Below are 18,467 nucleotides of genomic sequence, written 5' to 3' on the forward strand. Positions count from 1 at the left end.
ATTTTCATAGTGAAATCATAAGATTGAACCCCACAGGCTTAGCATCCGGGAGTTTGGCCGTTTAGGAAACCAAAAATGACTATATTCCCCAAATGTTTGAAGTGTTCATGTGAAATCATCAAAGTGTGTGGTATATACTGTAGAATCTGGGCTTTTTTTTTGTTTTTTAATTCCCTAGAAGTGATAGGGAATCTTTCTTGCGGGGGGGGGGGGAAGAGGGGGGCGGGAAGATCTTTGGTATTTTGCAGTTCATGACTACTCAAGGGTGATAGTTTTGGTGAGAGATGATACTTTATTGTTCTCATGATAAGGCTGGTATGATACAGTCCTTCACATGTCATGGGCATTGAGTAGAATAAAGACAAAATGAAAATGATAATGTGGAAAGAATGTTCCTAGAAGTGTTTACACTACTTTAAATGGATGCATATTATCAAATGTTAAATGTTCTCATAAAAGTTCTCCGTCCCCAGTTTTCAAAGATGAAAGTAAATTTTACTTTTCAGTGTTAAAATAAATTTGACCAAGTATTTTTATTAGTAGTCATACATTTTAAAGAAAGAAACTTCATAACAAGGCATTTCCCTACACAGACTTAGTGACATAAATTTATTCAGTCAACTATTTCAGAAGGTTAAGATCTCATATAAAAATAAATCTTCAGCATTACTGGTGGAAGAATGGGAAGGCATAGAGTCTATGAAGCTATTCTTCCTTATAAAAAGAACTAAAAACTCAGATGAATATGGTCCTTGTTGTTACCTGTTCAGTATTAGCTTAAGTTTGGTCTCTAGCAGATATTTTACGTACAGGCACACATGGCAAATTAACAGATTAATGCTGTTTGCCTCCTGTTACCAGTTTTCACTATATACACATTTATGTTGTTAAACCAGCTAAATTAATGAATTAGCCTCAAGTTTACATTTGTCTTCCCCAAGGTTACTGTAACTAAAGGGCAAGCAAAAATACTTTGATTTCACACTAAAGAAGAGATTAGAACTTTAATTATCTACCTGTTAAAATTTGGCAAAAGGCTTTGGGGAAAGTGTAGGCTTAAGCACAATTTTTAGAGTTGCTTATTGTTAGCCAGCATTGAATATCAATTCTCTTCCCTCCTCCATCCCCCCCCCAATTCCTTTTCAGAATAATTCAGACTTATTTACAGTCAATTGGCCCTGTGATTGCCCTCTCGAGCTACTCCAAAGCAGGACAAAGTTAATGCAATAGCAGTATTCACTGTCCGATTTACTTCTTCTGGTGTTTTCCCAAGGGATGGATTGACTTCCATTATGTCTAATCCCGAGAGGAGCCCTGTAACAACAGGTGGTAAAAATACATTTTGTAAGATGTCAAGATTTTAAATTCAATAAAAAGCTGAGGGGACACTAACCAAGGGAGTAAAAACAAGAAGAGGACAGTTTGCCAAGTTTTTGCATGCTACAACAATATAACAATATTCTTAGTAGTATCATACACAAGATGCTGGATGTTTTTTTTAATATACTGACAATTCTGAAGTGGAGAAATGTGTAATACCTTTTCTGTAAGCTAACTTTAATCCCTTTCCCCCCTAGATGCTTTTATTTGTCCTAAGTTTACATTTTCTGTTTTCTCAGATATTGGGCATACCTGTTCTACAGATTTCTTCTGTAATATAGAGACCTTCTCTGTAAGTCAGGCCTCCAGGGACGGGTGTGCCAGTAGCCGGGGTCGTCAACGGGTCCAATCCATCCACATCATAACTCAGATGAATTGGTCTTTTCTTCCTTCAAGTGGAAGGAAAAAACCGTTGAAAGATGTTAACATTTAGTAGATAAGGAACTGTACCTATTAGCCCAATACATTTCAGTAGCTTTATCCGAAGTCAAGTTGTTTTCTAATTTTTTTAAATTTTTAGGCAATTGAGGTTAAGTGACTTGCCCAGGGTCACACAGCTAGTAAGTGTCAAGTGTTTGGTGTGAGGCCACATTTGAACTCGGGTCCTCCTGACTACAGGGCCACTGTGCCACTTGGCTGCCCCAAAAGTTGTTTTCTTAAGAGGATTTCCTCTATTGATTCTTGTATATTTAATAATGGCAGTTCCTGTATATAACAACATCATAAATAGTAGTATTTACATCACAGAAAATTGAAGTCTTACCCTCCTATTAAGTAACTTAGTGTTTCTTCCATCACCTTGGCAATTCCAAGTTTGTCCACTTCAGTCATTGAAAAAAATTTAATACCCAGATCTTTAAGGATGCGACTGCGAAAAAGAAAAGATAATTGATCTAGGTCAGTGGAGAAATTCATGATGGGCACAAGTGGGTTACAACATATTACCAATTAAGATTTGTCCAGAAGCAATGGCATTAAATATATTATCAGACATGTTAAAAAAAAATGGGGCCAGTCATTCAGCAAGAGTGAAGGATAAGCCACTGGCCAGTCTTGTATTCTACTGTTACTTCATACAATGAAGGATAGAGAGCAATGCCCAGCATGCTAAGTGGAGACCTATTTGAAACTTACTGGTCATAGACCTGTCACATGGAGTCAGAAGATTGCACCACTAGAGGGAGCATATACAATAAGATCACAGATTTCATCAAAGTATCCCAGAAGCATTTGTTCTCTTCTTAGGTGAATAGAAGTAAATCTACATTTTTAAGAAAAATTTTAAGTTACTTTGAATGAAAGGATGGCTTAGGATTGTTTCCACCTTTGCCTGGGTTTTTGTTTTTGTTTTTGAGTTCCATACAATTAAAAAGATGAAACATTTATATCCAAAGAATTGTGTATCTACCTAAATTGGGATTATTAAATTATCAACAGAAAAAACTATAATAAATAGTAGGACTAAGAAATAAATACACTTACTGTTCACCAGGATCCACATCTCTCAATCCAATGTATACAATGTCCTTAGCTGATAAGCAGGGTGTCACCCAAGAGAATCCTGGAATATCAGGCATCTAAAAAAATGATGCTTCTATTTATTTTTATTGTTCTTTCATAATCAAACATGTTTGCTGTTATAAGTACAATAGACAAGATTATATTTAGCATGCAAAAATGCTACATATATGCATGTATGTATGTATGTATAAAAGAATAGTATGTCCTAAACTATAGTATGTGAGAAATATTTCTAACTCCTTCATGGACTCTGGCTTCAGGAATTCTGTGGCACTAACTATTCTGAATCCCACACACTTCATCACCTTCATCAAAGTTTACACATCCCATTGGTTCCTTCAGGGACCTGTTTTCCAATGTGACAACTAGTGGATTGATAAACTAACCCATTCTGTCTTATCTTCTAGCCCATATGAATGTCTTAGTGCTAGGGGTCCAAAGTGTTGCCCCACTAGAGTGGATTTTAAATTTGACTTTCTGGGCACAATCCCTTAACCAAAAAAAACAGTGAGTAATAGAATCCAAGCATTATTATGGCAGCTATTTTGAAGCAATTGGGTTTTTGGGTGGTCCTTAAAAGCATTTTTTATAGAAAGTCATCTATTCTGCATAGACCCACCCTGACAATCAGTTGGTTTCATCCATATTAATCTTATTTATTTATTTATTTATTTATTCATTCATTCATTCATTCATTCATTCATTCATTTATTTATTTTTGCTAGGCAATGGGATTAAGTGACTAGCCCAGGCTCATACAGCTAATAAGTGTCAAGTGTCTGAGGCTGGATTTAAACTCAGGTAGGTCCTCCTGACTCCAGGGCCAGTGTTCTATCCACTGTGGCACCTAGCTGCCCCATTAATCAGATGTTTTGCAGATTTGGTCGAATAGATTGGTTGCCAGTCTATAAGACTTCACTTCTGGGCATCTAGTATCACTACATTTCTGTCAGTGTATTATTCCTATTTAAATGAATTAAGACCAGCTTCATGTGAAGTATAAAATTCAATAATAATTGTACCATTAATATTGTCAAAGAAGTTTTAATTAGCATTAGCAACAAAAAACTAAATCCATATGTAATTCCATCTCATGAGTTCCTTGAGAAGGAATAATTCTTCCTAGGAATAACACTTTCCAGAGACTGAACACACAATTGGTCTTAAAGCTACCTTAATATAAATCTACATACATCTAATCCAAGTGGACCATCTGAGACAGATCTCATGGAATGGGCTGAGTACTTAGGAGGATGCATCTGGACTTGCAAAAGTCTGAACCACCTGGATTAAACATTGGGGGCAGGGGGCAGGAAGAGCATTTATTAAGCATCTACTATGTGTAAAGCACTGTACTAAGCATTTCATAAATATTATTTCACTTGATCCTGACACTAGGAGAGAGGTGCTATTATTATCTCCATTTTGCAGATGAGGAAACTGAGGCAGCAGAGGTTAATTAACTTGCCCAGAGTTACACAGCTAATGTGAACTCAGGTCCTCCTCATTCTAGGCCCACCATTATGCCGCCTAACTCTCATTGTAAAAACCATGGCAGTTGAGAGCCCTTCTTAAAACAAGACGGTACAGGGACAGTAGCTCTCCCTTCCATCTGTCCAAGTTTCTAAAAATAATTCAGATGACAGAATTCAAATATATTTGTTTACCTTTCCCTTTAGTTCCTTCATAAGGAAAGACACAGGTTGTCCATGTAAGTTGCCAGTTGTGGTTGTCAGAGGAGTGTTGATATCACTATGTGCATCTACCCAAATGACGCAGAGATCAGGATGAACTTTGGCATGGCCAGAGATACTTCCAATCGCCAAACTTTGGAAACAGAAAAGTTGTGTAAGCACAGAGATTACACCATCTTTACACAGTGTGTGATATGTTTACTTTTTAAAAGATCCCACTAACCTTTCCTTTGAACATCACAATGATGTTCAAAAAAAAAGTTATAATAGTGTGGAGCAATGTCATTTACCCATGATGCTTAGTGCTAAATAGTAATTACTTATGTTGATGTTGACCCTAAACTTAATACATTGTGTGATGGCGGGTTTTGTTTTGTTTTGTTTTTTCAATCCTGTCCAAATATAGTATCAGCTAAAATTCAGCAAAATTGAGTTAGGGAAAATGGGTTTGTAAGAATATCCACCATGCAAATAAACTGTTCTGTGACAATCTTATATTCGGGTTAACTCTTTGCTTTTTTTGTCTAATCCCATCCAACCTTGCTTAATATATATTATAGTCCCTAATGTGAGTTACCTAAGAGTGAATCTATAGATGTTATGAGCCTTGAAAACCTAAATAGCTTTTATTAAACTTGTACTTTCTACTTCCCTGTAAATGCTAAGTAGTTCAACTTTTGCAGTGTAAGATGGACAGCTCTGAGTATCCAGAAGAGCCCATGTAGCTTGGATGACCTCTTGTCCTATTCCACTTGGAAATTCCATGCTTAAATTTTTTATTCTTCGCTTCCAACTCAATGGGTGACCATAGCCATGTTCATGTTGTTGGTGTAATCATCCATCGCTCTGACATTATCAATCTCTCTAACATCTATTCACCTCAGTTGTCCTGGGACATCTACGTGGATGGAAGAATCAGGAAATATCCTGGGCAAAAGTAAGGGATCTGCTTAAATACGGAAGTCTCAAGTCCACTTCCCTCTTGTTACAATTTAATTATCCTTCAGCAACAAAGAGACGAGGTATAACAGTGGAAAGGGCACTGGAATCCAAAGACTGGACTTGAATCCCAACCCTGTTGTTTACTACTTGCATGACCCTTAACATCCCTGGGTCTCAATATTCTCATCTGTAAAATGAGGAAATTAGACAAGAAAACCTCCAAGTTACAGCCCATCTGTCCTGTGATGTATGGACATTCAAAAGGAATTTAGATCGGGTAAAGTGGTCATTTCAAGTCAGATTTGAAGTCAGAGGATCTAGGGTCTGCTTTCAACTCTTTTTATTAACTATGTGAAGTTGGGCAATTCATTCAGTTTCTCTGGACTTTAGTCTCCTCGTCGGTACAATTATCTGGTTGGTCTAGTAAGTCCCTTCCAGTTCTAAATCCTATGATCCTAAACTGACCATCACCTCTCCAAGAAGGTTTAGAAATGCTAGCTTGGGTTTGGCTTTTAGCTTGTTTAATAAACAAGAGATTTGAGATAATCTTTTAAAAAATATGAACATTGCCCAGGGTCACAGAGCTAGTAGGTGTCTGAGGCAAGATTTGAACTCATAAAGATGAGTATTCCTGATTCCAAGGCCAGTGTTCTATCCACTGCACCACCTAGTTGCCCTGGCACATAGTAGGTGCTATATAAATGCTTGGTTGCCATCCCTATTCACTTAGTGATTTCTGCTCAATATTAACTTCCCAGCTTCTCTTGGCATCATGTTTAGAGTTTAAAAAGCACTTGATCTTCGAGCCAAAATATATGGAGTCAAATTCTGGTTCCAGCACTTAAGAGCTCTGAGACAATGAGGAAACCATTTCAACCCCTCATTTTTTCTCATCGAAAAATAGGGGAATGGTACTGAAATGGCCTATTTCACAGAGTTGTGAGGACAACACTGTAAAAACCTTAAAGAGCTATCCGCACTAGATGTTGTTTCTTAGAATAGTAGAGTCATAACTGCTTAAGTCTGTGGGACTTGGTGACAATTAGAAATTGAGACCTGTGATCCCCCCCAAGTAGCAAGCTGGTTCTCCCATCCTTCTTCACTTCTGCTACCACTTCAGCCAGCTGCTCATTAGCTTTGCCCACAGTCCTTGGATTCTTCACAATTTGAAAAGGGGTATCATTGGGCACATCAGCAAAGGACAAGTTCCCATAATCTTTCACATCACACTCTGCAATGTAAACAAACAAACAAACAAACAAACAAAGAAAAATGCAGGTTACCCTCAATAACTCTAGACCTACACTCCTTAAAATGTACTGCATAAGGCCACTGAACTGGGGTTTTTTTCTGAAACAATAATACCTGGTCTACTTTTGTTATCCTATAAGGAAATATTACTTCCCCACCCCCCTATAGGTTGTTATTATTTTTAATCTGTGTCCATGCTCACTCTAAATATGAATGCTTTACAGAGCTAAAGTCTTGGTCTGATTCCTCGTTATGGCATTAGGATAACCTTGGCTTCTTGAAGAATAGGTCACTAGAGTACAAGATCTGACAGGTACTCAGTCCTGGAGAGACTTTTGAGTATGGGCCCAAAGGTCCAGTACAAGATGACTTCTTTCAGTGATCAAAGACAATGGGAATGGAAGAGAACAGGCATTTAGTAGGTGCTGTTGTCCTCATTTGATAGTTGAGGAAACTGAGACAAGCAGAGATTAAGTAACTTGCCCAGGGTCACATAAGTAAATATCTCAGGCTGGATTTGAATTTAGGTCTTCCTGACACCTGATTCAGTGCTTTATCCACTGTGCCCCCTAGCTGCTTAGTACAAAATATCAGAACAAGATGGCTTTCATCCCTAGCTAAATTCTGAGTTGCTCCTTCTTCAGAAAGTTGTTGTCCAGGGATTAGTTTTTGTTTTTGTTTTGTTTTGTTCTGGGGGGGAATGGTCACAACAATTCATAAAATTATTATGTGGAAAGGTTGTTTCAATAAAGTACCCCAACTGATTAAACCATAGAAATTTTAATGTTACAAAGAAGTTCATAGCCTGTGACTAAATTAAGATCACAACTCAAACAAGCCCAAGGCTTTTCTTCGAAGGAGTAATTCGAAGTAAAAACTATGTTAGGCTACTTCACTTGGCTTGTCCACATTCTTGAGGCCCAAGCGTGAAGATAGACTTGGCCATTCTGTGTAGACTTTACATTCTAGAGAGTGGTATCAAGAACTAAAAGCTCTGTTCTTAGCAAGTACTGTGGCCTTGGAGGCATGATTGACACAAGTAGACTGTAGCATATTAACAATGAAGAGTTGCTCAGGAGAAGTGCCATAAAACATAACATCAGAGTTATATGTATAACTAGGAAAAAAAAAGGGGGGGGCTAATCATGCAGTGAGAGTGAGGGGTGGCTGCTTGGAAAGCTTGCATTATATGACCTTGGGCAGGTCATATAGGTTCTTATATAACCTCAAGAGTTCTACAGTGTAATGTGTTAGCTCTTTATAGGATACAGCAAAGTGTCTAGATTTATAAACATGTGTTAGTGCCATTAAAAAAAATTGTTCTTTAGGAGGAAGCTTAACATAAGACTAGTATTGTCCTTAGGCTTGATTCTCTTAAATCTAGGTGAAAAAAAAAATCTACCCCCAACCTTCAGCCTGTATTCTGTCCCAAACAGGTGAGCTTATGGGGCAGATAGGTGGCACAGTAGATAGAGTGCCAGACTTGGAGACGAGAGGACCTGAGGTCAAATCCAGGCTCAGACACTTACTTAGGTGCGTGACCGTGGGCATATCACTTAACCTTGTTGGCCTCAAGTTTCTTTATCTGTAAAATGAGCCAGAGAAGAAAATGGCAAACCACTCTATTATTTTTATCAAGAAAACACCAAATGGTGTAGCAAAGAGTTGGACACAACTGAAACAACCAAACAACAAAAGGTAGGTTTATACAAAGAGGACATCAGATAACGTCCTGACCACTGCTAATCTTTTATCTCAGCCCATGTGGAGCCTGGGCAAGCAGTCATTTTCAGGAATCTATTTCCTGATCATAAGCTTCACCACTGGACAATCCATTCATCCAGCACACACTTATTGAATACTTCTGTCTTCTACCCAGTTCATAATTCTTTTTCAAGTTGTGCACGGTCTCTCAGGCTCTATGCCCTTCAACTGGAAGGGAGAAAATGTTAGATCTACCCTGAGTCACCATGCATTGACATGAACTTGTTTCCCCTTCACAGAGGAAAGTAAATCAGAATGATCTCAGGCTCATGATGGCAGTTACCTTGCTCTTTAAGTTTTTCAGCTAGGCCAGCATTTCTCAGTGCTGCAGGGCCTTCTTCCACCCCTCCTCGTGGCTGAGTATTTAAAAGAAAAAAAAAAGAACTTATTCAGATGCTAATTGTTTTTGTATCTCAGTCTGAAAAGAAATAGATGTCACCTGTTGCATATGAACTTTTTGAAATACTTGAATAGACAGGGCTACATAGATTCTGGTTATTATTGCTTGTGCATAGAGGTTTGCATGTTGTCTCCCTCAATTAGATTGTGAGCCCTTTGAGGCTAGGGATTGTTTTTGCCTTTCTTTGTATCCCAGTATTTAGCACAATGTGTGGAACATAGTAGGAGCTTCCTTTAATAAGTAAGTACATGTTGACATGATTTGACCTGCCCAACATAGGATTACAAAGGATCCTTTTTTTTCTGTACTGCTTAGTGTTAGCCCTATTTTGAAATCTCAAGATTTCTCTCTATACTCACTAATCATGAGAATATGATCATTCTTATCTTTACATAGGAAGGAGAGGGACCTTTTTTTTCCCCAATATTCAAGATTCATGTTTTTGGAGAGTGAATAGTGAAGAAATTTCTCTGAAGATTTTATGTGGATATATAAATGCAACTCAGTAGATAATTAGCTGAAGCCAAAATAGGTGTGACTGGGGAAAAAATGGCATTTTGAACAGTATACTAAGGTATTGGAGGTGATTCAAGAAATTTCATAGAAATTATACTGTTCTGTAGGAATCCCTTCTAGCTGTCAAAGTAAATAAAAGAAAGTCATGAATGTGTTTGATCATAAGCACACTGGGTTACTTTCTCAAATATTCTTTTGTGCTTTGGATGCCAACAAATGGTACCAGAGCAAAGCTATTTTGTCCATAAGGGGGTGCTCTATTCCTGCCCTGAAAGGCAGAACCGAAGTGTGTTTCTTGGACCAATAACGTAATCAGTTTCTTCTTTCCACACTTATATGTGATATAAGTCCAGATTTGAGGCCCTTCTAACTTCTTATTCCTCAAAACTTTGTAGAAGGTACTGCTACTAGATTTCTCTCTAGATCAAGAGTCCTTAACCTTTTTTTTAAATATTTTTTTTGTTAGGCAATGGGGTTAAGTGACTTGCCCAGGGTCACACAGCTAGTAAGTGTTATGTGTCTGAGGCTGGATTTGAACTCAGGTCCTCCTGAATCCAAGGCTGGTGCTCTATCCACTGTGCCACCTACCTGCCCTGGTCCTTAACCTTTTGCCATGGACCCTTTGTTGGTCTGATAAGACCTATGGACTTCTCTAATGTTTTGCCTTTCAGAAAAGTAAACTCCACCTGTAGCTTTCCCCTGACTCAGGGGGAGGAGCTTTTTATCCTCTGATTTAAAATACATACAATAAAACACATAAGCTTACAAAGGATCCAATTGGATTGAAATGCAGTTGTCAAAATATTTAAGCAAGTTCAAGGACTCTATTTAAGTAGCCCTATTTTATATCTTGTTTTTCCGAACCATAATTTTTAGACCTCTGAGGCTATGCTACTGAGCAATCCACTGTTAGTGGCTTTGCTTATACAAAACCATCTGCCTTGACTATAGTGATCAACTGATCATCCAACAAGCAATTATTGAGCATCTCTTATGCACCAGACGCTGTATTAGGCACTGGGGGTATAAAGACAAAGGCTAAAATTGCCCCTGCCCTCAAAGACTTTAGTTGTTAAATGTGTAGAAAATAGAGTCAATTAGCAGGCCAGTCCTCCTCTGTAGTAATCTAGATTTATCTTTAATGAATCATTTCAACAGGAAAACTCTCATCCCCTAAACAAACCAGACTAGTTTAATTGCAGGTGGCAACCTATAGTTATAAATCCAAACTCGCCCTGCCCCCAACACACACATATCTCATCTTCCCAGCTCCCTTCTTTCATTATTTTTTTTTCTGTTTACTGTTTCTGTCCAGCACAATATATCGATCTTGAAGGGAGAGACTGTTTCATGTTTGTCTTGGTAATTCCAGCATTCAGCCCAAGGTCTTGCACATAACAGATACTTAATAAAAGTTTGCTAAATTAAATCTAATAATTGTCTCCCTTTCTACTTCCTACTGCTCTCTTCTTTCTTCCCATCTAGTGTCAATCTTCACTTTTTTCTCTCTTAGCCAATGTTTGTGAGAGGAGTAGAAAAGTAATTAAAGTGGAGAGTTTCTTTCTCTTCTTCCACCATCTCACATGAATAAAGCCTGAAAAAAAGGAAGGGAGAAAGGAGGGGAAGAAAGCCAATGGCAGGAAAAGAAGCTGATTTCCTTTAAATTATTGTGGTCATTGTGTAATTTATTCTTTAGCTTCTGCTTCTTTTCCCTTGCATCAGTTGATATGTCTTCTCAAGCTTCTCTGAATTCTTGATACTTGTCATTTCTTATGGCACGATAATATTCTATTTCACTCAAATACCACAGTGGTTCATATACAGTATACTTCTTTATTACAAGGAAGGGTTCTCTGAGGAGCAGGAGGAGTCATTAGTAAATGACAGCTGTGTTGGAATTTTTTTAAGCATCAAACATTTTTTTTTATTTAATAGCTTTGGCATACCAAAAAACAAAAACCCAACAAAAAAAAAACAGAACAAAACAAAAAAAGCAATTTATCTAACTCTTCCTACTGCCTTCTCACGCATTACCTTCTCCTCAGCTCTCTCAAATCACTTGAAGGACCATCTAGATAAAGCTTTCCTTTCACCACCAACTACATTCAGTGTAACAGTGAAGGGACTTGGGGGAAGCACTTTGATTTCCTCATCGCTTGTCTCGCTCTATTAGTGGAGCAAACTATTTTCCATATATTGAATAGAATCAAGGTGTTGTTGTTATTGTTATTCAATTGTTTCAGTCATGTCTGACTCTTCATGACCCATTTAGGGTTTTCTTGGCAAAGATACCAGAGTGGTTTGTCATTGCCTTCTCTAGATCATTTTACAGATAAGGAAACTGAGGCAAATAGGGTTAAGTGACTTGCTCAGGGTCACACAGCTAGTACGAGCCTGAAGCTAACATTTGAACTCAGGAAGATGAATCTTCCTGAGTACCACCTAGTCGCTCAGACTGGAGAAATACTATAGTAACATTTCCCACACCATGCCCTTCCTTGGCTGTGGGAAAAACAACTGTTAGGTGAAACAATGTTACAGGGGCAATAAGTTCTTTAAGAATAGTGTCACAATTGGGCAGCTGGTCCAATGATTGGTTTGGTTTTTTTTTTTAACAAGCAGGGTTTGTGGATTTTTAACACAAGGTTTGTCTATAACATGTTAATAGGTTTATAAAACTGCATGGGTTAAGGCAATATTTTGTGGGGCGTGCCTTTCAATGAAAGATAAGAAGCTTTTAAAAATCACGTATTTTAATTTTGTCTTAAATGGATCCCAATGCTACATATATTCACTAAGCCCCTACTGTGTTTGGTGATTGGACCCATGGGTGCGGGAGATGCAAAGACAGACTCTAACCTTGAGACGTTTGCACATTACTATGAGGCCAACAACATGTACAAAGGTAAGTAAACTTCCAGTAATTTAGGGACAGAGAGAAATTAACAATGGGACAGGTTTCAAGTGAGTAGATTATGGACTGACATCTCAACCATGCTTTGAAAACAAGCAGCAGGATATAAACTTGTTCAGAGTTTCAAAAGCAGAAATCCCAGAGTGTAAAAGGTAACTCTAAACTGAAGTTTTTTAAACAGCAAAACTACACCCTACATTTTCCTTGGCCAGAGACGAGAAACATTCTTGTAACTGAGTTTATGTTCACTTCAAGAAAGCTGTAGACATCCACTGTCAGTTGATCGAATGTCTACTCCTGCTTGTTTACTAGAGAGAAAGGTACTGCTTTGTTCCTAATAGTGTATCTTTCTCCCTCTCTTCCCCACCCAACCCTGCCAAACCCTACCCCACTATTGGGTAGAGGTCAAACAGACAAGTTAATCAATAGCTGTTTATTTTGTTGGCTAATAGTGCGGAGGTGAATGAGGCCAATCTCAAGAGCTGACAATGGCTCTTTTGCCTCGTCCTACTCTGTCCAGAGCATCACGCTGCCAAATCAGAACTAGGTGCTCAGACTTTCCTCTCCCGTCAAGCTCACTGCTGGATAATGGTAACACTGATTTAATGGAAGGTAAACTTTTAGCATCATTCCCATAGCTGGTGCGTACACAGCGGGGGAATGATCTCATACAGTAACATGCAGCGGGCTTGAGATGCAGGAAGAAACAAACTCATGTTGTAGGAACTGAGCTAGGAACAGCAATTACTCATTTTTATTCTGACAATCAGCATTAAGACAAGCTCCTGCAAAACCAGGTTGGCCCTGATTGTCATCCCAACTTGTTTCACCAATAGTCACATAAATCAGATCTCATTCTCTTTTGTTTTGGTCTTGTTATGCACAAAATAACGTGTAGTGCTGGTTTTATATAATAACATGAGGTTATTTGGTTCAGACGTGGTGTGATAGGAGTGCCGACTTTGAAGTCAAAGGAACTTCTTCAAATCACTCCTTTTTCTATGTAATTACCTATGAGACCTGGGGCAAGTCATTTCACTCTAACAGGGTTTCAGTTATTTCAACCATAAAATGCAGGAAGGGATGTACTAGATGATTTTTAAAGTCTCTCTAGCTCTAAATTCTATAAAACGTTTTATCCTCTCCCTGCTAAACTGTAAATCCCTCCCTCATATTCTATATTGAGGCCTTAGTTCAGAAATACTGTAAGGATTTAATATAGCTAAACATTTATATAACACTTTAAAGTTTCCCAAGCACTGCCTTTGAATGCCATCTCCAAAAAAAAAAACCAAAACAACCTCTGATATAAAAATAACACAGGTGTCATTGTCCTCACATTAAAAATGAGGAAACTGAAACTCAGAGATGTTAAGTGATTTGACAATGCTTACCAGGCTTGTAAGCATAAGAAATAGTATTCAAACCCAAGCTTGCCTGACTCTGAGCCCAAGTAACCAGGAGATTGTCAGAGAGCAGAAAGAACTCTGAGCAACACATCTTTGGATCCTGTCACTGAACATGCAGTAATAAGAACAAATGGACCGTCCTGCATGAATTTCAGGCTTTCAAGATCTACAAAAGAAGATTCACTTATCTCACTTTCTCTTTTCTGAGCTCCTCCTTTTTAAGATTAAGACACTGTCCCTCCCACCCTTGATACCCTGACTGCTTAGCCCTCCTTCTAGAAGTTGCTTAGGATCAGGGCGGTTAGGGCTTGCCCTATTGATTAGAAACTGAAGGTGGGCCAGGAATAGGAAGGACAAATTCCAGGGATGCTATAAGCCACTCCCAGGAATTAGGGTTGGGGGAAAAAAAAACTGTAGAACTTGTAGAACTTGCTTGAGTGCACCCAGACGCATTTCAGCTATGAAGACATTACAAGTCTGTCCATTTGCTTAATTTATTTTGTATAAAAATGGATTATAGGGGCAGCTATGTAGTGCAGTGGATAGAGAACCGGCCCTGAAGTCAGGAGGACCTGAGTTCAAATCTGGCCTCAGACCAAACACTTGACACTACCTATGTGACCCTGGGCAAGTCACTTAACCCCAGTTGCCTAAAAACAAAAACAAAGAAACAAAAAAAAATGGATTATAAATGGGGTAGGGGGAGTACAGTACAACTGGAAAACATTTATGCTTGTGAACAAGTCAAGAGATTCAATATACATTTAACAATGCTGCAAAAATGGCACAACCTGGATAAAAGAATGGGTAACTGATTCTCTCTTTAAGTTGTTATCCTTTTACTTAATAGTCTGTTTACCAAGAAGTCTTTTCAGTGAAGAAAACTATTGTCAACTGCAAAGTTCTATATAAAGATGCATAATCCCCAGGACTAGATCACATGAACTCAAATAAGTTAATATTTCTTCTCAAGGAAAACGACCAGATACTGTCACAACTTCAACTTCTTTCCTTCCTGAAAATTTGTCCTGAAAATGTAGTTAACTGATACCTATTACTCTTCACTTGGTCCCAATCCTTTCCTTAATGTCTTTTCATCTCTCATTGTTAGAACCAGTCTACATAGTTTAGACTTCTAATTTGGTAAGAATCACATTTACTTGCTAAAATACAGCATGTATTTTTTTCTTATTTAATTTTTTTTTCAAATTTCAAAGATAATCAATCCCATTTACACCTCTTTGGTCTTTCCCTCTTGGATCCATTTGTGTTAGAGGTTCCCACCCCCCAACCATTTTGCTGACATCTTCATTGGATCAATCTACTTTTTGCTAGCTTGGGTCCAGCCCCCAGAGCATAGGAGAAAAATCTGCCAGGCCCATCACCTATATATTAGTATTAGTGCTAATCTGCACTAGCAGATCTGAAAATTAGTCAAATTACTGTTAATTAGTTGACTGGGAAGTCCAAGCAGTCTGGTAGATTTATGACAGCATGCCTACCCAGGGGAGCCAAAGTTGGCTTATTTAGTAGAACTAAATCTTTCATACAAACTGTTCCATGAAACAGGCTAACAGAATTATGTTTTGTGTTTTCATTGGAACAGTCTGTTTTTAGTACTTTTCCTAATATGGTACAGTGGAAGGAGAGCTACATGTAGAGTCAGAGTACCTGGGTTTGAGTCCTGACTCTGCTAAGGCCAAGAGCAAATATTTCTACCCCGACCCAACACCCCAGGCTTTAGTTACTTTATCTTTAAAATGAAGAAGCTAGAAAGCTGCTAATGTTCCCTGTAGTTCTAAATATATGATCTCAAGAAACCCTCCTGGTTCTGCAAAACATTCCCTTTTGTAAATCTCCCTACCCTTTGAAAAAAGAATTATAGGGGTATTTGAAAAAAAATAGAAATAATTTTGGCTGTCCATCCCAACACTCCTTTAGCAGGAGCTGTTGCTTTCTGCATTTTGTAATCTTCGCCAATGCTAAGCTTGGCCATGAAAAATGCAAGTTATGACTGAGAATTCAAAACTAAAAAAAAAAAAAGTCCTTGATAACAAGAAAAACCAATCAAGCCAGGGGAAGGGGAATGAAGGACCCCTAAAAGTAATGTCTTTTTAAAAAAAATTGTTGTTAATAACTTTTAGTTTTATGTTACTTTCATTTATGAATATTTCTCTTCCCCTTACCTCTCCCTTGAAAGCCATTTCTTATCTAAATATTTTTTAAAAGAAAGAAGGAAAAAAGGATGGAAGGAAGAGGAGGGAGAAGGAAAGAAAAAAGAAAAGAAGGAAAGAAAGAAAGAAAAGAAAGGGAAAAAACAGAAAGAGGAAAAAGCAGGTTAGCCGAACTAATCAACACATCAAGAGAGTTGAATAGTAAATATTCAATAAATATTCAAAAAAAAATTCCACACCCATGACCTCCCGCCTCTGCAAAGAAGGGAGAATGGGAGGTGCATCTCCTCTTCGTGACCATTAATATCTTTTAAGAGAAAGCATCACATAAAAGTTTCTTTGTTATTTGCTCTTTCTTCATTCATTCTCAGTTTTTCCCATCTTTTTTCCCATTTTAATTAGTGACCTAATATCTGAGTGAAGTGCAGGAACAGCTGACTGTAGCTTTGTCTATATAACACCATCCACGTGAGCTGAGACAGTGTTTTCAAAAATTCACATGGCAGCGTGTTCTTCTTTCCTTGTTGATAGATTACGAAGTGGGAAGCACTGAAGTTCCCTTGGGCATGAGGGCGGGGAGTGGGGCGGGCAAGGGAAGATAGTCCATGTAAGGTGTCTTGTCCAAATACGTGCTTAAATAATACATGCATGCACCACAATGTAAGCCTTAAAGTACAAGATGTAAATATTCTTATTATTAAAACGAAGTGGAAAGGGGACAAGATATTTAACCTCTCTGTGGCTCAGTTTTCTCATCTATAAAATAGGGAAGTTGAACCTGATGGCTTTTGAAGTACCTTCCAGTTCTATGTCTATGATTCAATTATCAAAAAGGATTAGAATGGAGCTCCAAATGGCCAACCTGAAATATTATGTTACCATTGGTGTTTTCTGAAAAGGAATTCTGTTATTTGATAAAAGAGTCCATCTATATGACAAGCGGCCTAACAGTTAACAATTCTCTTTGAAGTCCAATGTCAAAGATGAATCATTTAAATTTGAAAAAATGCACTGTGTATAAAGCAATCACTCTAAAATTATGCAGATTAAGAGTCTAAAGGATGACAATTTATGAGTTTTTCTAGGCATTGATTAAATGACTAAAGCCACCATTTTCTAAAACTTAAAAAAAATCCACTTTAGTATGGAGAATCAATGTGCTAAGATTTCATTCCAATTGAGATGAAATTATTTATTTTCAATTTTTAATTACCTGATGACTAAAAAGCAAGAGAGCTGTCCAAATATAAATAACTTTGGCAAAGATCAAAAACAGCTGAATAAGTTGGGCTGTGACCCAACTCCAACAACGTTCCACAGAATTATGTGACTTTTTGATAATAACTCTGCAGGTTTACATAGCCAAAGACCATCAAAAGCATTAGACATGAATTTTAAAGGTTAAAAAACCTTCAGCAAAATCCATACTGTAGCTATACATTTAAAAGAATGAGAATGAGAAATGGGCTATTTATTCACCTGTCCTTTTGAGAAAGGAGCTCCGATGATCCCAACTGACTTTGCCTTGGAACTCATTTTGTCGTGATCCTCTTGTTATCTTATCTGTATTCCAAAGAGACAGACAGGTAGTTCTCTCTGTGCCAGTTACAGCTCTGAGTGACAGAGAGCACTTTAGGCTCCATTTATAATAGGGTTGAGGCTGTTTACCTTTATGTTGATGAGAAAGGAACTCTCTCCGCCTCCAAACAGAAGGATTTCACTTGTGTCAACAAAATTCCCCAATCCCAGCTAGCTGTCCTTGAGCTCACCATAGAGTGGAATGAACGTAACTGCAGGAATCTAACTAATTCAAATCATCCTAATGCGTTTTTACCCAGCAAAATGGTAAGCTATGCTTTCCCAAATAGATCGCGTGCACATGTTCAGCATCAAAGAATCTGATGAATCAATTTAACTAGTTATTATGTTAATTAAATTTTAATTTAATTAATACTCATTAAGTATTCATTTAAGCAAGATACTCAAAATACAAAGACAAAAGCAAAACTAATTGTTGCCTTCAAAGTGGTTGCATTCTGCCCAGTCTCCTATTACATCTATAAAACATGGTAAATTGTGATGGGGCAAAGGCGAAAGCCAGGCAAAATATCCTAGGAAATTTCAAAGATGAAGAATTTACTCTTAGGTGGTGGGATCTAAGAAGGTATCCCCTAGGAGGTAACCCCTGAGATAAGCCTTGAAGGAGGAGAAGGATTCTGAGTGGTAGAGATTGACTTCATGAATCCACAGTTATTTAAGTGCCTACTATATGCTGGACACTGTATTAGGTACCGGAGATATATGAGTACAAAGAATGAAATAATCCCTACTCACAATGAGTTTACATTCTAATGGGAGAGACAAAAAGCACATTCAAAAATATGTACAAAATAGTTAAATGCAATGTAGTTTGGGAGAAAGCTCTAGCTGTTGGGAAAAGATAAAGAGAGAATGGGGGTGGGCTGCAAGGGGGATGGGGTAGCGGGGCACGTACCCCGTTTA

The 18,467-nt window shown here is 37.9% G+C and overlaps 1 protein-coding gene across 2 annotated transcripts; it reads right to left on the reverse strand.

Moving 5' to 3' along the window:
• Window positions 1-1,116: 1,116 nt before the first annotated feature.
• Window positions 1,117-17,609, reverse strand: ARG1 (arginase 1). Of its 2 annotated transcripts, XM_020987068.2 has the most exons (8): window positions 17,445-17,605; window positions 8,836-8,908; window positions 6,594-6,768; window positions 4,569-4,728; window positions 2,863-2,957; window positions 2,144-2,248; window positions 1,633-1,769; window positions 1,117-1,314 (listed from the first exon to the last, which is right to left on the reverse strand). In XM_020987068.2, the coding sequence occupies exons 1-8, from the start codon at window positions 17,499-17,501 to the stop codon at window positions 1,169-1,171; spliced, it is 948 nt and encodes a 315-aa protein (XP_020842727.1). In that variant the 5' UTR covers window positions 17,502-17,605; the 3' UTR covers window positions 1,117-1,168. The 2 variants fall into 2 exon arrangements, with proteins under 2 accessions (XP_020842727.1, XP_020842728.1); XM_020987069.2 differs by lacking the exon at window positions 1,633-1,769 and having other exon boundaries at window positions 17,445-17,609.
• Window positions 17,610-18,467: the final 858 nt, after the last annotated feature.

This window comes from Phascolarctos cinereus, unplaced genomic scaffold, assembly GCF_003287225.1.
Source record: "Phascolarctos cinereus isolate Bilbo 61053 unplaced genomic scaffold, phaCin_HiC Scaffold_5;HRSCAF=322, whole genome shotgun sequence".
In the NCBI taxonomy this organism is placed as follows: Eukaryota; Metazoa; Chordata; class Mammalia; order Diprotodontia; family Phascolarctidae; genus Phascolarctos; species Phascolarctos cinereus.